At 45.6% G+C, this 18,350-nt stretch overlaps 1 protein-coding gene across 3 annotated transcripts in view; it reads left to right on the forward strand.

The window, feature by feature from the left end:
* The window catches only part of LOC135055150 (poly(ADP-ribose) glycohydrolase-like), a 300,584-nt gene that overhangs the window by 169,686 nt on the left and 112,548 nt on the right, over positions 1–18,350 (forward strand). For all 3 annotated transcript variants that reach the window (XM_063958851.1, XM_063958852.1, XM_063958853.1), the window contains exon 10: positions 1,073–1,148. In XM_063958851.1, the coding sequence (XP_063814921.1) occupies positions 1,073–1,148 (76 nt within the window). The remainder of the gene's footprint in view (positions 1–1,072; positions 1,149–18,350) is intronic.

The raw sequence follows: 18,350 nt of genomic DNA on the forward strand, positions 1-18,350 counted from the left end.
CGGGAAGTGCGGGCTTCCCCTGGAGACTAGCGTGTCTCTGTTGCCTTCTCCTACACAGTGACAGAAGCCGAGTTGCTGCACGTAATGTTACAAAGCAGCACCCGACTCCTGTCACAGAACAGGAGCTGGCACTTTGGTGTCACCCCGCACCCACTTTGTGATGCCAGTGGCGTTGGACACCTTATTTTGCCAAAAAGTGTCTTATTCACTTCACTATCTGAATAAGTTGCACAAGCAGTTGCACAAAAAGATGTACTTTATTGGAAAAGGGAGGCGGGGTGTTAGGTGTAGGCAGCATGGAGGGGGGCATTGGCATTTCTATAATGGGTGCAGTGTGTGCGAGGCACACGGGCACCCAGGTCCAGGGGGGCCCACCCTGCACCCATTTGCTTAATACTTACCTCTCTGAAGTCCCCCGTCGAAGCCATCCCTTTTTCGGCAGCGCAATAGAATTTGAACACTAGGGGGAACAAACTCTATTGCGCCTGCTGAAAACCCCAGAAAGATGGCATGGCGGCCATTTTTCTGGAGTTTTGACCATGTAAACAGTAGCAAAATCTTCTGTAAAATGGCCACCGCGCCGTGTTCCCGGAGGTTTGCGCATGCGCAATAGAGTCTGGTCTCAGACTCTATTGCCGCTGCGGAGAAGGATGGCATCGCCGGGGGACCCAGGAGAGGTAAGTATTAAATGCTGTGCCTCTGTCAGAGAGGAGGGGGGCCCTGAAGCAGAAGGCTGCACACGGGCCTCCTCCTCTCTTAAAACGCCCCTGTAGGGGGGTTAGGATTAGGAACCCCCAGGGAGGGTTAGAGTTAAGATAAGGGAGGGTGAGGGTTAGGGGGCCATTGGGGCAAGGTAAGTATACTTACCTTCCCCCTGTCGGGATTCTCAATAGTGGAATGCCGCAGTTGGTATTCTGACCGCCGTCATTTCAATCCCAACCCATAGGAGATACATATCCAAAACCAAAACACAAGGGTTGGCGCACATCTCTAGTTAAAAGTAATATTTTTTGTCTAGTTGTCTCTGGAAATGTTGCATATACATACTATATGTTTTATTATGTCTATACAGATCACCCAAGAAGCTGAGAAATCTCCACATTACGTATGAAGGATCGATGGAAGGTAATGGACATGGAATGTTGCAGGTGAGTACTTGGGGGCTCCTTGATAGTGATCTATATCTTTTTAATGCATACTTGAAACTGTGCAGTCATTATGTGCAACACTTTTTGCATGCTAACTTAAGAATGTTTTGTGCCATTTTTAGGAGCCTAGAATATATTGTAACATTTAAAATAAGTTGTACAGCTGCTCGCTAATGCTTCTGCATCAGGTTTAAATAAATCTGGGGCATTCAGTGCCTGAAAGGGTGGCAAATGATTGATAGATCGTGGCTCATTTATTTTTACTGGTTCCAATTTTTATTCACTCAGGGTAATTTAAAAATAGAGATGAGAGGTATGGTTTTTACACAAATCTAACACACCCTAGGGGATCTAACTGTTTCCGAGTCCCAGCTCGGGTCTTCCCGCCAAAGTTGGATCCCAAAACAAGGCAATACATAATTTTCCCAGAGTTGGACCTCTTTTCTTTTAGATTCCATATATAAGTCCCTCCTTCATGATCAGGCACCGTTTTCACACTAGAAAGAAGAGGGAAAGGTTGCGGGGTGAGGCTGGAGCACTGTTAAAAAAACAACATTAACACACCATCAGAGCGCATGAGAGTCCCATTAAGAGTTAGTTTAGTTTAGAGTTTTATTATAATAGATTAGAGATGAGCGGGTTCGGATCCCTGAGATCCGAACCCTACTGAACCTCCCTACCCGAATCCGGATCCGAGTCAGGCTCGGGTTTTCCCACCTGATTTGGAAACCAGAACGAGGCAAAACGTCATCATCCCGCTGTTGGATTCTCGCGGGATTTGGATTCCATATAAGGAGCCACGCATCACGGCCATTTTCACTCCAGTCTTGGAGAATGTAGTGAGAGGACCTGTCTCTGTCCTCAGTGTCTGTGTTGGCGGGAAAGTGGCATGGCGATTCTAGTGCTGTCTTTAGCTGCTCAGTCCAGTGTAGTCAGTGTCTTATGCTGCATCAGTCCAGCCAGTCACAGTGTTGGTGTCCTCTGCTGCTATATGTCCCCAGTGCTGCTGGCAGCTGTATAAGTACCTTGCAGTTTTGCTGTGTTGTCTTGCATCAGACCAGGGGTAGTGTCTCTCTTGTGTAGCATCAGTCCAGTGACCAGTCACAGTGGTGGTGTCCTCTGCTGCCATTTATCCAGTGTTACTGGCGTATAATACCAGTGATATTGCCGTGATATTGCTGTATAATTCCAGTGATACTGGCATATAATTAGTGATATTGCTGTATAATTCTCGGGATACTGGCGTATAATTCCTGTGATATTGCCATATAATTCCTGTGACACTGGCGTATAATTCCTGTGATATTGCCATATAATTCCCGTGATACTGGCGTATAATTCCTGTGATATTGCCGTATAATTCTCGGAATACTGGCGTATAATTCCTGTGATATTGCCATATAATTCCAGTGATATTGCCGTATAATTCCCGTGATACTGGCATATAATTCCTGTGATATTGCCGTATAATTCCTGTGATATTGCCATATAATTCCTGTGATATTGCCATATAATTCCCTTGATACTGGCATATAATTCCTGTGATATTGCCGTATAATTCCTGTGATATTGCCATATAATTCCTGTGATATTGCCATATAATTCCCGTGATACTGGCGTATAATTCCTGTGATATTGCTGTATAATTCTCGGAATACTGTCGTATAATTCCTGTGATATTGCCGTATAATTCCTGTGATATTGCTATATAATTCCCGTGATACTGGCGTATAATTCCTGTGATATTGCCGTGTAATTGTCGGAATACTGGCGTATAATTCCTGTGATATTGGCGTATAATTGTCAGAATACTGGCATATAATACCTGTGATATTGCCGTATTATTCTTGGAATACTGGCGTATAATTCCTGTGATATTGGCGTATAATTCCTGTGATATTGCCATATAATTTCCGTGATACTGGCGTATAATTCCTGTGGTATTTCCGTATAATTGTCGTAATACTGGCGTATAATTCCTGCGATATTGACGTTTAATTCCTGTGATATTGCCATATAAATCCCGTGATACTGGCGTATAATTCCTGTGATATTGCCGTATAATTGTCGGAATACTGGCATATAATTCCTGTGATATTGCCGTATAATTGTCGGCAGGCCCGGCACATACTGCTCAGCAAGGGGATGCAGTGCAGGTAGGCGCCAGGGTGGAGAGGCGCTCTACCCACTCTGCATACCTGTGCTGAGTTCCCCTGCCCTGCTGATGCCGGCTGCTGCGCCTGACAAACTCTATGACAGGCAGCGGCGCCGGCATCATGAAGCCTCCCCCACCTCCCCTCCTCCCCGTCACATACTCACAGTGCAGCCAGTGAGTGTGCTGGGCGGATCTAAAAGGGGGCAGAGCTTCGCGGGTATAAGGGGCGGAGCTACATGGGACCAGGCTGCAGCCTGCATCACAGGAGGATGAGTTTCCAGACTTTTTCATGTAAGTGGCTGGAAAGAGTGTGTGTGTGTGTGTGTGTGTGTGTGTGTGTGTGTGTGTGTGTGTGACTGTATGTATGTACAATGGGGGTCATTCCGATCCGATCTCACGCTGCACTTTTTCACAGCCACGCGATCGGGTCGGAACTGCGCTTGTGCTCGCCGGGCAGCAACGCCGCGAATTAAAAAAGCGGTCGCAGCAGCGACCGCAAGAAGATTGACATGAGGAAGGCATTCCAGGGCGTCAACTGACCGTTTTCTGGGAGTGGTTCAGCGTTTGGAGGGTGGATGTCTGACGTCAATTTCCAGGCCCTGCATCGCTGGATCGATTGCACAGGGTAAGTATTACCCTGGTCTAGTTCTACACAAAACTTTTTTTTGCATAGCAGGGCTGCACAAGCATTCGCAGCCTTGCTATTACAAAAAGCCCTCCCCCATAGGCAGTGTCGAGTTGATCGCACGGGCAGGAAAAAGTTGCTACGTACGATCAACTCGGAATGACCCCCAGTATGTACATATGTGTGTATGTATATGTGTATGTGTGACTGTGCAGCATAATGTGTGTAAGCGTCACTGCTTCAGGGGGCGTTGCGTCTTGTATAAGCGTTACTGGTACAGGGGGCTTTACATGTGCGTCACTGGTACAGGGGGTGTTGCGTGTGTAAGTGTCACTGGTACATGGGGCATTACGTGAGCAAGCGTCACCGGTACAGGGGGCGTTACATGTGTAAGCATCACTGCTACAGGGTGCGTTACATGTGTAAGCGTCAACGCTACAGTGTGCGTTACATGTGTAAGCGTCACTGCTGCAGGGGGCGTTATGTTTGTAAGCGTCACTGCTGCAGGGGGCGTTATGTGTGTAAGCGTCACTGGTACAGGGGTCGTTGCGTGTGTAAGCATCACTGGTACAGGGGGAGTTACATGCGCAAGCGTCACTGCTACAGGGTGCGTTACATGTGTAAGCGTCAATGCTACAGGGTGCGTTACGTGTGTAAGTGTCACTGGTACATGGGTTGTTGCGTGTGTAAGTGTCACTACTGCAGGAGGCGTTACGTGTGTAAGTCCCACTACTACAGGGAGCATTGTGTGTATAAGCATTATGTGTGCTGTCCCTTTGTAAAGTATGGGAGGGCGCAAATTTATAGTTTGCATGGGGGCGCCGAACACCCTAGCACCGGCCCTGATTGTCGGAATACTGGCATATAATTCCTGTGATATTGCCGTATAATTCCTGTGATACTGGTGTATAATTCCTGTGATATTGCCGTATAATTCCTGTGATATTGCCGTATAATTCCAATGATATTGCCATATAACTCCTGGGATACTGGTGTATAATTCCTGTGATATTGCCGTATAATTCCTGTGATATTGCCGTATAATTCCAATGATATTGCCATATAATTCCTGTGATACTGGTGTATAATTCCTGTGATATTGCCGTATAATTCTCGGAATACTGCCGTATAATTCCTGTGATATTGCCGTATAATTCCTGTGATATTGCCGTATAATTCCATTGATATTGCCAATTAATTCCCGTGATACTGGCATATAATTCCTGTGATATTGCCGTATAATTCTCGGAATACTGGCGTATAATTCCTGTGATATTTCCGTCTAATTCCTGTGATATTGCCATATAATTCCTGTGATACTGGTGTATAATTCCTGTGCACCCCCACCTTAATCTGGTTATGACTTTACTGGGTTATACCTTCCTAGGGCATTGTTGATGGTCTTCTGGTATGCAAAACCCATGTCTTTTTCTTTCTTTCTTATCTTTAAAGTTATAACTGCTTTTCTGTTTGTAATCATATAATCATTAATCAATCGATCAAATCAGTCATATACTTTACCTGACTTCTTCCACGCTATATGTTTGCCAGTCCCAAGGCTCTCTTTTTACGTTCTTTATAGTTATAACGTTTTTTTCTGTTTATGTAATCATTCAATCCTTTATCTGGCGTCCACTACATACATAGTATTAAATACTCTACCTCGATTTACTTTTACTGACCTCTGGCCTCTGATCTAGTTCTTGGTTAATGAAAAGTTTCTGTGGGGTTGTATAGTTTATCTAAACTGCCATCCTGTCTGCCACTGCTGGGCCACTATGTTTCATAGATGTGCTTTATTCTTTTAAACTGCCGTTTGTTTGTGCCGCTGCAGTTTTTGGTCAATATTGGTGAAAGCAATATTGTGAGCTGTGAGATGGTCAAAATTGACTGGAAATGACTGGAAATTAATGTCATTGATGTTAATTATACCGTAGGAACAAAAATAGGTCCAAATTACGTAATTTTAGCAATTTCTTTTAAATCAATTTTAAAGAAAACCAAAATCAAATCTGAATCCGAACCAAAACACTTGAGGGTCGTTTTGCCAAATCCAAAAAACAAAACACGGAGGGTGGTTTTGTCAAAATCAAAACACGTGGGTCCATGCACATCTCTATATAAAACGTGTTCTTTCACTGGTTGTGTTCAGCAATCATTCTGATGTCTCTCTGCGCTTGTCCAGAACTATGGGGTTAATTCAGACCTGATTGTAGCAGCAAATTTGTTAGCAATGGTAAAAAACAAAGAAGCGCTGTCATTGAAAGTATTATACAATTTATTAAAAATATATATATATGATAATCACAAAAATAAAACCTGGTATCCTGTAATTTGATAACACAGCATATATAGTATAGCAAGCATCAATACTTATTAGTAGCAGCAAATGATGGACATATTAACAAAATCCCCTAAAACGATATAACCACCTGTGCTTCAGATGGTAATATAGCACTTGTAATTAAAAAAAGGGCTCCTTGCTGGGAGCTCCACATGTGGGTTAATTAGACGTATAGGCTCATAAGATGATTTTATGGATTTAAAAGTCCATCCATGGTGTAAATATAAACAGTTCACCTTTGTTTTGTCCACTTTATAATATCTGCTCCCAATACTTATTCCGTATTTTAGAAAAGGCTTTTTACGGGTGATTTTAATTAGCACAATTCCGTGCACAGCACAATGACATTTAAGCATGGAACGCTATTTTGACAGTCTCGTATTGTGCTTACCCCAGCCTCTGCTGATTGCAATTATTCGGTATTTCCTTTGAAAATGTTGGGCGCCGGCTGCCCACGCCGCTTGACTGCGGCACCGAAGGGATGAAATAAAGCAGAATGTATTGGTGAACTGAACGCTCGGAACCGCTCACTTGCAGTGATATAGCGGGAGCCGTCAGAGACGTGCCTGTAGCTGGGAGGAATGCTTGACGCGTTTCTCAGCCTCAATCCTGGGGCTGTTTCACTTCTGATGAAACAGCCCCAGGATTGAGGCTGAGAAACGCGTCAAGCATTCCTCCCAGTATCCTGTCTGGTATCCTGCTTCTCTCCACCACCAGAGACTACAAGCACGTCTTCGAACGGCTCCAGCTACAGGCACGTCTCTGACGGCTCCCGCTATATCACTGCAAGTGAGCGGTTCCGAGCGTTCAGTTCACCAATACATTCTGCTTTATTTCATCCCTTCGGTGCCGCAGTCAAGCGGCGTGGGCAGCCGGCGCCCAACATTTTCAAAGGAAATACCGAATAATTGCAATCAGCAGAGGCTGGGGTAAGCACAATACGAGACTGTCAAAATAGCGTTCCATGCTTAAATGTCATTGTGCTGTGCACGGAATTGTGCTAATTAAAATCACCCGTAAAAAGCCTTTTCTAAAATACGGAATAAGTATTGGGAGCAGATATTATAAAGTGGACAAAACAAAGGTGAACTGTTTATATTTACACCACGGATGGACTTTTAAATCCATAAAATCATCTTATGAGCCTATACGTCTAATTAACCCACATGTGGAGCTCCCAGCAAGGAGCCCTTTTTTTAATTACAAGTGCTATATTACCATCTGAAGCACAGGTGGTTATATCGTTTTAGGGGATTTTGTTAATATGTCCATCATTTGCTGCTACTAATAAGTATTGATGCTTGCTATACTATATATGCTGTGTTATCAAATTACAGGATACCAGGTTTTATTTTTGTGATTATCATATATATATATTTTTAATAAATTGTATAATACTTTCAATGACAGCGCTTCTTTGTTTTTTTACCATTGTCCATGATTTTTTGAGGTTCAGCACCTCAAATTGAGAAGCTGCAGTCAATGTAAAGTATAGTTGTCTCATAGCCAATTTTACTAGCGCTCACTTGTTTTATTTTTTCTTGTGAAATTTGTTAGCAATTGGGCAAAACCATGTTGCACTGCGGGAAGGGGGGGGGGTGCAGATATAACATGCGAACATGTGCAGAGAGAGTTAGATTTGGGTGGGTTATTTTGTTTTTGTGCAGAGTAAATACTGCCTGCTTTATTGTTACACTGTAATTTAGATTTCAGTTTGAACAGACCCCACCCAATTCTAACTCTCTCTGCACATGCTAACAAATTTGCTGCTACAATCAGGTCTGTTTCAGATAAGGAATTGCTGCTGTGTTACAGCAATAGATTTTTGTATTTGGATTTTGCCTGCCCACAACACATTCACATCTGAGTTTCTTGGCAGCTATCTGTGCATTTGATGCTTCCCCTCAGCTGCTGTAATTTAGTAATGCCTTATACATCAGCACAGAATAATAAATTCCCATTCCGAGTGTTTTGACAGGTGCAAAGTGGTCCCTGGGACCTTTTCTCCCTCCGTGTGTTATAGGACAGTGATCCTTTTCTTATAAATGACACAGAATCATATGGCATAGACAGCTAAAGGCCAATAGGTTTGGTTGTTGATGTGAGATTGATAGATCTGTCTTTGCAAACTGTGTTGATCAGGGCATTGGAAGTGTGCTATGAAATTGGAAGACTTTGCTCTTGGTTAGATGAAGAGTGCCCTGTTTCTCTCTTTTTTTTTTGCACTCACTTTGCTTATTGGGGGTCATTCCGACCTGATCGCACGCTGCACTTCTTCGCAGCCGTGCGATTAGGTCGGAACTGCGCATGCGCGGCGGCCGCATTGCGCAGGCGCGTTGTTGCCCAGCGATGGCCACCGCCAGGCAGCGACGCCACTACTGAAGAAAGCGGTCACATCGGCGACCGCAAGAAGATTGACAGGAGGAAGGCAGATCCGGGCGGCAACTCACCGTTTTTGGGGAGTGGTGAGTCCAACGCAGGCGTGTCCAGGAGTTTGGAGGGCGGATGTCTGACATCAATTCCGGGACCTGCATCGCTGGATCGATCGCACAGGGTAAGTAACCCATACCCTGGTCTTCTTTTACAGGAAACTTTTTTTGCATAGCAGGGCTGCACAAGCGATCGCAGCCCTGCTATGCAGAAATACACTCCCCCATAGGCGGCGTCTAGTTGATCGCATGGGCTGCAAAAAGTTGCTACGTGAGATCAACTCGGAATGATTCCCCCGTCCATTGTTATCTTATGTAAATGTTTAGCTGTTTAGTTCCCTTGTAAAGTTTTGTCCTTCTATAATAAGGATTTCCATCATCCAGCTGCTGTATTAGTACACTTATACCACTTTCAGACAGAAAAGTCTGAAAGTCCCGGCAATTACCTGGCATTTCAGTGCTGGGTCATTTTGCCAAGACCTGCCTGACCACCCCTGTCACACAGACATGCAAATTACCGGGTCGAAAATTTCGGCCCGGTAATTTGCAGATCAACACAGGTATTTTGTCTGTGTGAAAGGGTCAACCCGTGTCCTAATTCCCATGTCTCCGACCCTGGTAAATTCCTGGGTCGAAGTCCCGGGAATTACAACACGGGTCGACCCTTTCACACAGAAAAAGGACCCGCGTGTTTCATGAAATTACCGGGTGGAACTGCTTCACCCAGTAATTTCATTTTCTCTATCGTCCTAGTGGATGCTGGGGTTCCTGAAAGGACCATGGGGAATAGCGGCTCCGCAGGAGACAGGGCACAAAAAGTAAAGCTTTTCCAGATCAGGTGGTGTGCACTGGCTCCTCCCCCTATGACCCTCCTCCAGACTCCAGTTAGATTTTTGTGCCCGGCCGAGAAGGGTGCAATTCTAGGTGGCTCTCATAAAGAGCTGCTTAGAGAAAGTTTAGCTTAGGTTTTTTATTTTACAGTGATTCCTGCTGGCAACAGGATCACTGCAACGAGGGACAGAGGGGAGAAGAAGTGAACTCACCTGCGTGCAGGATGGATTGGCTTCTTGGCTACTGGACATCAGCTCCAGAGGGACGATCACAGGTAATGCCTGGATGGTCACCGGAGCCGCGCCGCCGGCCCCCTTGCAGATGCTGAAGTAAGAAGAGGTCCAGAATCGGCGGCTGAAGACTCCTGCAGTCTTCTAAAGGTAGCGCACAGCACTGCAGCTGTGCGCCATTTTCCTCTCAGCACACTTCACACGCAGTCACTGAGGGTGCAGGGCGCTGGGGGGGGGCGCCCTGGGAGGCAAATGTAAACCTATATAAAGGCTAAAAATACCTCACATATAGCCCCCAGAGGCTATATGGAGATATTTAACCCCTGCCTGTATTCACAAAATAGCGGGAGACGAGCCCGCCGAAAAAGGGGCGGGGCCTATCTCCTCAGCACACGGCGCCATTTCCTCTCACAGCTCCGCTGGTCAGGACGGCTCCCAGGTCTCTCCCCTGCACTGCACTACAGAAACAGGGTAAAACAGAGAGGGGGGGCAAATTTAATGGCAATATCTTGATATATATAAAGCAGCTATAAGGGAGCACTTATTATAAGGCTATCCCTGTCATATATAGCGCTTTTTGGTGTGTGCTGGCAGACTCTCCCTCTGTCTCCCCAAAGGGCTAGTGGGTCCTGTCTTCGTTTAGAGCATTCCCTGTGTGTCTGCTGTGTGTCGGTACGTGTGTGTCGACATGTATGAGGACGATATTGGTGTGGAGGCGGAGCAATTGCCAAATATGGGGATGTCACCTCCTAGGGGGTCGACACCAGAATGGATGCCTTTATTTATGGAATTACGGGATAGTGTCAACACGCTAAAGCAGTCGTTTGACGACATGAGGCGGCCGGACAATCAATTAGTGCCTGTCCGGGCGCCTCAAACACCGTCAGGGGCTGTAAAACGCCCTTTGCCTCAGTCGGTCGACACAGACCCAGACACAGGCACTGATTCCAGTGGTGACGAATCAACCGTATTTTCCAGTAGGGCCACACGTTATATGATTTTGGCAATGAAGGAGGCGTTACATTTAGCTGATACTACAGGTACCACTAAACAGGGTATTATGTGGGGTGTGAAAAAACTACCTATAGTTTTTCCTGAATCAGAAGAATTAAATGACGTGTGTGATGAAGCGTGGGTTGCCCCTGATAAAAAGCTGATAATTTCAAAGAAATTATTGGCATTATACCCTTTCCCGCCAGAGGTTAGGGAGCGCTGGGAAACACCTCCTAGGGTGGACAAGGCGCTAACACGCTTATCAAAACAAGTGGCGTTACCTTCTCCTGAGACGGCCGCACTTAAAGATCCATCAGATAGGAGGATGGAAAATATCCAAAAAAGTATATACACACATGCAGGTGTTATACTACGACCAGCTATAGCGACTGCCTGGATGTGCAGTGCTGGGGTAGTTTGGTCAGAGTCCCTGATTGAAAATATTGATACCATGGACAGGGACAATATTTTACTGTCGTTAGAACAAATAAAGGATGCATTTCTTTATATGCGTGATGCACAGAGGGATATCTGCACACTGGCATCACGGGTAAGTGCTATGTCCATTTCGGCCAGAAGAGCTTTATGGACGCGACAGTGGACAGGCGATGCGGATTCAAAACGGCATATGGAAGTTTTGCCGTATAAAGGGGAGGAGTTATTTGGAGTCGGTCTATCAGATTTGGTGGCCACGGCTACAGCCGGGAAATCCACCTTTCTACCTCAAGTCACTCCCCAACAGAAAAAGGCACCGACTTTTCAACCGCAGCCCTTTCGTTCCTTTAAAAATAAGAGAGCAAAGGGCTATTCATATCTGCCACGAGGCAGAGGTCGAGGGAAGAAACAGCAACAGGCAGCTCCTTCCCAGGAACAGAAGCCCTCCCCGGCTTCTACAAAAGCCTCAGCATGACGCTGGGGCTTCTCAAGCGGACTCGGGGACGGTGGGAGGTCGTCTCAAAAATTACAGCGCGCAGTGGGCTCACTCGCAGGTAGATCCCTGGATCCTGCAGATAATATCTCAGGGGTACAGGTTGGAATTAGAGACAGATCCACCTCGCCGTTTCCTGAAGTCTGCTTTACCAACGTTCCCTTCCGAAAGGGAGACGGTTTTGGAAGCCATTCACAAGCTGTACTCTCAGCAGGTGATAGTCAAGGTACCTCTTCTACAACAAGGGAAGGGGTATTATTCCACTCTATTTGTGGTACCGAAGCCGGATAGCTCGGTAAGGCCTATTCTAAATCTGAAGTCCTTGAACCTGTACATAAAGAAGTTCAAGTTCAAGATGGAGTCACTCAGAGCAGTGATAGCGAACCTGGAAGAAGGGGACTTTATGGTATCCTTGGACATCAAGGATGCGTATCTCCACGTTCCAATTTACCCCTCACACCAGGGGTACCTCAGGTTCGTTGTACAAAACTGTCACTATCAGTTTCAGACGCTGCCGTTTGGTTTGTCCACGGCACCTCGGGTCTTTACAAAGGTAATGGCCGAGATGATGATTCTTCTTCGAAGAAAAGGCGTATTAATTATCCCATACTTGGACGATCTCCTAATAAGGGCAAGGTCCAGAGAACAGCTAGAGATGGGATTAGCAATATCTCAAGAGGTGCTAAAGCAGCACGGATGGATTCTGAATATTCCAAAATCCAAATTAATGCCGACAACTCGTCTGCTGTTCCTAGGGATGATTCTGGACACGGTTCAGAAAAAGGTTTTTCTTCCCGAGGAAAAAGCCAAGGAGTTATCCGACCTGGTCAGGAATCTCCTAAAACCAGGAAAGGTGTCTGTACATCAATGCACGCATCTTCAGATGCACCTGCGGATAACCCTGTCTCCAAGGACAAGGGTATCTCTTCTGTGGTGGTTGCAGAGGGCTCATCTATTGGAGGGCCGCAGATTCGGCATACAGGATTGGATCCTGGTGACCACGGACGCCAGCCTGAGAGGCTGGGGAGCAGTCACACAAGGAAGAAACTTCCAGGGAGTGTGGTCGAGCCTGGAAAAGTCTCTTCACATAAACATTCTGGAACTAAGAGCAATCTACAATGCTCTAAGCCAGGCGGAACCTCTGCTTCAAGGAAGACCGGTGTTGATCCAGTCGGACAACATCACGGCAGTCGCCCATGTAAACAGACAGGGCGGCACAAGAAGCAGGAGTGCAATGGCAGAAGCTGCCAGGATCCTTCGCTGGGCGGAGAATCACGTGATAGCACTGTCAGCAGTGTTCATCCCGGGAGTGGACAACTGGGAAGCAGACTTCCTCAGCAGACACGATCTTCACCCGGGAGAGTGGGGACTTCATCCAGAAGTTTTCCACATGCTAATAAACCGTTGGGAAAGACCAATGGTGGACATGATGGCGTCTCGCCTCAACAAAAAACTGGACAGGTATTGCGCCAGGTCAAGAGATCCGCAGGCAATAGCTGTGGACGCGCTGGTAACACCTTGGGTGTACCAGTCGGTGTATGTGTTTCCTCCTCTGCCTCTCATACCAAAGGTATTGAGAATCATACGGCAAAGCGGAGTAAGAACGATACTAGTGGCTCCGGATTGGCCAAGAAGGTCTTGGTACCCGGAACTTCAAGAGATGGTCACGGACGATCCGTGGCCTCTACCTCTAAGACAGGACCTGCTTCAGCAGGGACCGTGTCTATTCCAAGACTTACCGCGGCTGCGTTTGACGGCATGGCGGTTGAACGCCAGATCCTAAAAGGAAAAGGCATTCCAGAAGAAGTCATTCCTACCTTGATTAAGGCAAGAAAGGAAGTCACCGCGAAGCATTATCACCGCATTTGGCGGAAATATGTTGCGTGGTGCGAGGATCGGAGTGCTTCGACGGAGGAATTTCAACTGGGTCGTTTCCTACATTTCCTGCAATCAGGATTGTCTATGGGTCTCAAATTGGGATCTATTAAGGTTCAAATTTCGGACCTGTCAATATTCTTCCAAAAAGAATTGGCCTCAGTTCCTGAGGTCCAGACTTTTGTCAAAGGAGTACTGCATATACAGCCTCCTGTGGTGCCTCCGGTGGCACCGTGGGATCTAAATGTAGTTTTAGATTTCCTCAAATCCCATTGGTTTGAACCACTAAAAAATGTGGATTTGAAATATCTCACATGGAAAGTGACTATGTTACTGGCCCTGGCGTCCGCCAGGAGAGTATCTGAACTGGCGGCTTTATCTTATAAAAGCCCTTATTTAATTTTCCATTCGGATAGGGCAGAGCTGCGGACGCGTCCGCATTTTCTCCCTAAGGTGGTATCAGCGTTTCACCTGAACCAGCCTATTGTAGTGCCTGCGGCTACAAGCGACTTGGAGGACTCCAAGTTGTTGGACGTTGTCAGAGCTTTAAAAATATAAATTTCAAGGACGGCTGGAGTCAGAAAATCTGACTCGCTGTTTATACTGTATGCACCCAACAAGTTGGGTGCGCCTGCTTCTAAGCAGTCGATTGCTCGTTGGATTTGTAACACAATTCAACTTGCACATTCTGTGGCAGGCCTGCCACAGCCTAAATCTGTTAAGGCCCATTCCACAAGGAAGGTGGGCTCATCTTGGGCGGCTGCCCGAGGGGTCTCGGCATTACAACTCTGCCGAGCAGCTACGTGGTCAGGGGAGAACACGTTTGTAAAATTCTACAAATTTGATACCCTGGCAAAGGAGGACCTGGAGTTCTCTCATTCGGTGCTGCAGAGTCATCCGCACTCTCCCGCCCGTTTGGGAGCTTTGGTATAATCCCCATGGTCCTTTCAGGAACCCCAGCATCCACTAGGACGATAGAGAAAATAAGAATTTACTTACCGATAATTCTATTTCTCGGAGTCCGTAGTGGATGCTGGGCGCCCATCCCAAGTGCGGATTATCTGCAATACTTGTACATAGTTATTGTTAACTAATTCGGGTTATTGTTTAGGGAGCCATCTTTCAGAGGCTCTTCTGTTATCATACTGTTAACTGGGTTTAGATCACAAGTTGTACGGTGTGATTGGTGTGGCTGGTATGAGTCTTACCCGGGATTCAAAATCCTCCCTTATTGTGTACGCTCGTCCGGGCACAGTACCTAACTGGAGTCTGGAGGAGGGTCATAGGGGGAGGAGCCAGTGCACACCACCTGATCTGGAAAAGCTTTACTTTTTGTGCCATGTCTCCTGCGGAGCCGCTATTCCCCATGGTCCTTTCAGGAACCCCAGCATCCACTACGGACTCCGAGAAATAGAATTATCGGTAAGTAAATTCTTATTTTCTGTCTGAAAGGGGTATTATTTGATGCTGTGCAATCTTTGCTGGAATTGAGGCCATAATCACCAGTAATTTCTATTTGGACATCTAGTGGTAAAACTGGGGGATGCTATGTCCTTCAGTGGAGACATCTGTCACACATTGTTGATTATTGTGTAAATGTTTAGTTATTGCACGCTTTGTCCAAGTCACAACTTTTATTGTAATTAAATAGTTTACTACTTCATCCAAGACCTTTGTTGTGGTCTCCCGGTATTGGTATATTATTTAGTAGTTAACATAATTACTATTTAATTAATGAATACTGTCGATACTCTTTGTGGGTGAGGTCTCTTCACGGGATATGTCTGTGACATAAAGTATGTGATGATCAATGGAAGGAAGATGTGGGATAAGTGTACAATCTATACTTGCCTACTTTTGAAAACTAGAATCCGGGAGATTACAGTAGGATAAGCCGTGCGTAGCACAGTGCGCCCTTGAGGGTGTGTGTCATACTCTGCCAAAAGGGCGTGTCTGGCTCTACATATGGGCGTGTCTATGCTAAAATGCTTGTTGTGATATTTCTGTATAACATTAGTAACAATATATTTTGGGAAAGTATTGATACTAACATTGCTGTCTGCAGTTAGGAGTTTCTTGTTTGCAATATATATTCGCTGTGATATTTCTTTTCCTCTCACTCAGCACAGTATACACAATACATGTGCTGCCTATGCAATAAATTCCAAATGCAATGTGACCTTATGTGAAGTCATCCCTAAGCATAAAAGTGTGTTTTCTTTGTGTATTAAATGTTATATTATTGTTAACACTGGACTGCCTGCAACTACTATATTTATTGGATGTGCTGTTTTCCATACCATAATAACTTTATGTTAATCATTACAAAGGGGGGCCCGGGGTACAGTATGCACTTCGCCCCTCCCCAATCTGGCTATGACAAGGGAGCAGTAGTGGGAACAAGCAGAGGGGACACATTTTGGTGGATTTGTGGAGAATTTTTTCCTGGAGAGGGCACTTGTGAACAATGTAATAAAATGTCTCTCAAATAAACACACACAATAATTTTAATATAGTATATGTAAGGACGGTCATCCTATTGTTCCCTAATACTGATGATTCATTTATGCCTCAAATGATGATAAACTGGTGTATTTTAGCAGAAAGACTGAAAGGTTGATGTCATTGAGGGCAGGGCCGGATTAACAATGGGGCGGATGGAGCTGCAGCTCTAGGCCCACCATTATCTCCTGTGCTGCTGTAGACAAGAAAGTTTTTTTCCTGCTACAGCAGCCTGCCAGCCCAGTGACCACCTGAGGCCCCGCCCCCCGATCACGGGCCCCGCCCCCCTTCCCCGTGGGGGGCTTACTTTAAGCTGTCCCGGCAGTTAGTGACTGTCCCTATACAGATTTACTTCCTGAAGCTAAAGGGACCAGTCACAACAACAGCGTGCCACTGTCACTGCCTACTTCCTGGAGCTCCTCTCTTACACTGCACCAAGCCCCGCCCCCGTGATGACTGTGTGGCTGTGCAGACTGCAGAGCATAGTGCACTGCAAGTGCACTAGTGCTGCCTGTAACTGATCGCCTGGTTCGGATGATACAGCATCAGCAATCCACCCTCCAGGACCTTTGAAATAATGAGGAAAATAACAGCTTCATACTGTATCTTGTAAGTGTGTTTGTATGCATGTATGTCCGGATCCACTGTATTCATGAGTGTATGTGTGTGTGTGTATATATATATATATATATATATATATACTGTGTGTATATATATATATATATATATAGATATATATATATATATACTGTGTGTATATATATATATATATATATAGATATATATATATACTGTGTGTATATATATATATATATATATACTGTGTGTGTATATATATATATATATCGAACAAATAGACGCGGGGTCGCTCAGATGTCACAGTGCACTACCAGTGATATATACAAAATTAAGTGTATACGATAAGTGACACTTCCTCTAAAGTGAGAGTGGCTGCAACCTTAAACAATAAATATGTGCTTGGAAAATACATAAATGGAAATTTTTTGGAAAGTGAAGAAAAGGGCGCCTACTAGTGTCTAATAAGATTGTGTAAAAAAGAACTGGTGTGATTGAGAACAGGACGCTACTTATCTGGCATAAACAGACTTTTGCTTCAGTCATAAGACCAGTATGGGTACATGAAACAAGAAGAACAAGATAACATAGCGCGTACTGTTTTTACGCAATTTTCAATCTACAGATCAAGTGAGCCAATTATGTGTTTATAAAAAACTTTCCGGGTAAAAGCAAATCCCACAATTTAAAATCCACAGCCAGGGATTTTTTAAAAGTTTTTCACAATATTTAATAAAACACATAAAACATAGAAAGTAGAAGTAATGCGAGCGTACAAGATAAAAATGAATGACAAGCTTATCTGTCTATATCAGGAATGGGATACATCAGGTTTTTCCATAAACATCCAAGATATATAGTAAAAATTCAAACGTACCAAAAATAAATATTAAAACAGCTTATCTGCCCATAGGGGAAGTACAGGTGCATCTGTCAGAGTTGCACTGGCACACATGTTCAGAAGAACATTCTGCACCTCCATAGGGCTGACGCAATATCCGATGGTGAGACTGATGTTTGTTTTGTGTGCACAGTGGTAGCATTAGCAGAAATAAGCAGTCACGGCTGCAATAGCGTGCACCTCTGAACCAGACCAGAGTAGTCATACAACTCTCTTTTATATTATGCATACCGATTTTCTGTGTGCACAAAGTGACATTTCATTTACAGCAGTGCTCGAAGTGGGCCGGTATACAACGATATGGTATACTGGTACTTCTTCGAGCACTGTCCCCCCGCTGGGCAGCCGCTGCATCGAGCTGACCGCGACGCTACTATTTCAAATCTGCCGCAGACCGGCATCCAATCAACAGCGGTCGCGTGGCTGCTCCTGATTGGCTGCAGGTCCGCGGCAGATTTGAAATAGTAGCGCCAGGTCATAGGAGCCAGTGCAGTGCTGCACCACCAAAGGCCGCCGACCACAGCTTCTCCGTTCTCCTTTGTTGCACCGCTGCCACTGTGCTCTGCCTCCTCCTCCGCTGCACCGCCGTCCTCTGCCTCCTCCTCCGCTGCACCGCCGCCGCCCTCAGCCTCCTTTGCTGCCCTTAGTACTTCTCTGCACTATCTCTGAGGCCCACAGCCTCCTCCGCCCCGCGACGACCACAGCCTCCTCCGCCTCGCGATGACCACAGCCTCCTCATGCATCGCAGACCACAGCATCCTCAGCACCGCGCTGCTAAATAGGTAATCTTACCCTGCTGCCTTTCTCTCTCCC

The sequence above is a fragment of the Pseudophryne corroboree genome, chromosome 3, assembly GCF_028390025.1.
Source record: "Pseudophryne corroboree isolate aPseCor3 chromosome 3, aPseCor3.hap2, whole genome shotgun sequence".
Taxonomy (NCBI): domain Eukaryota; kingdom Metazoa; phylum Chordata; class Amphibia; order Anura; family Myobatrachidae; genus Pseudophryne; species Pseudophryne corroboree.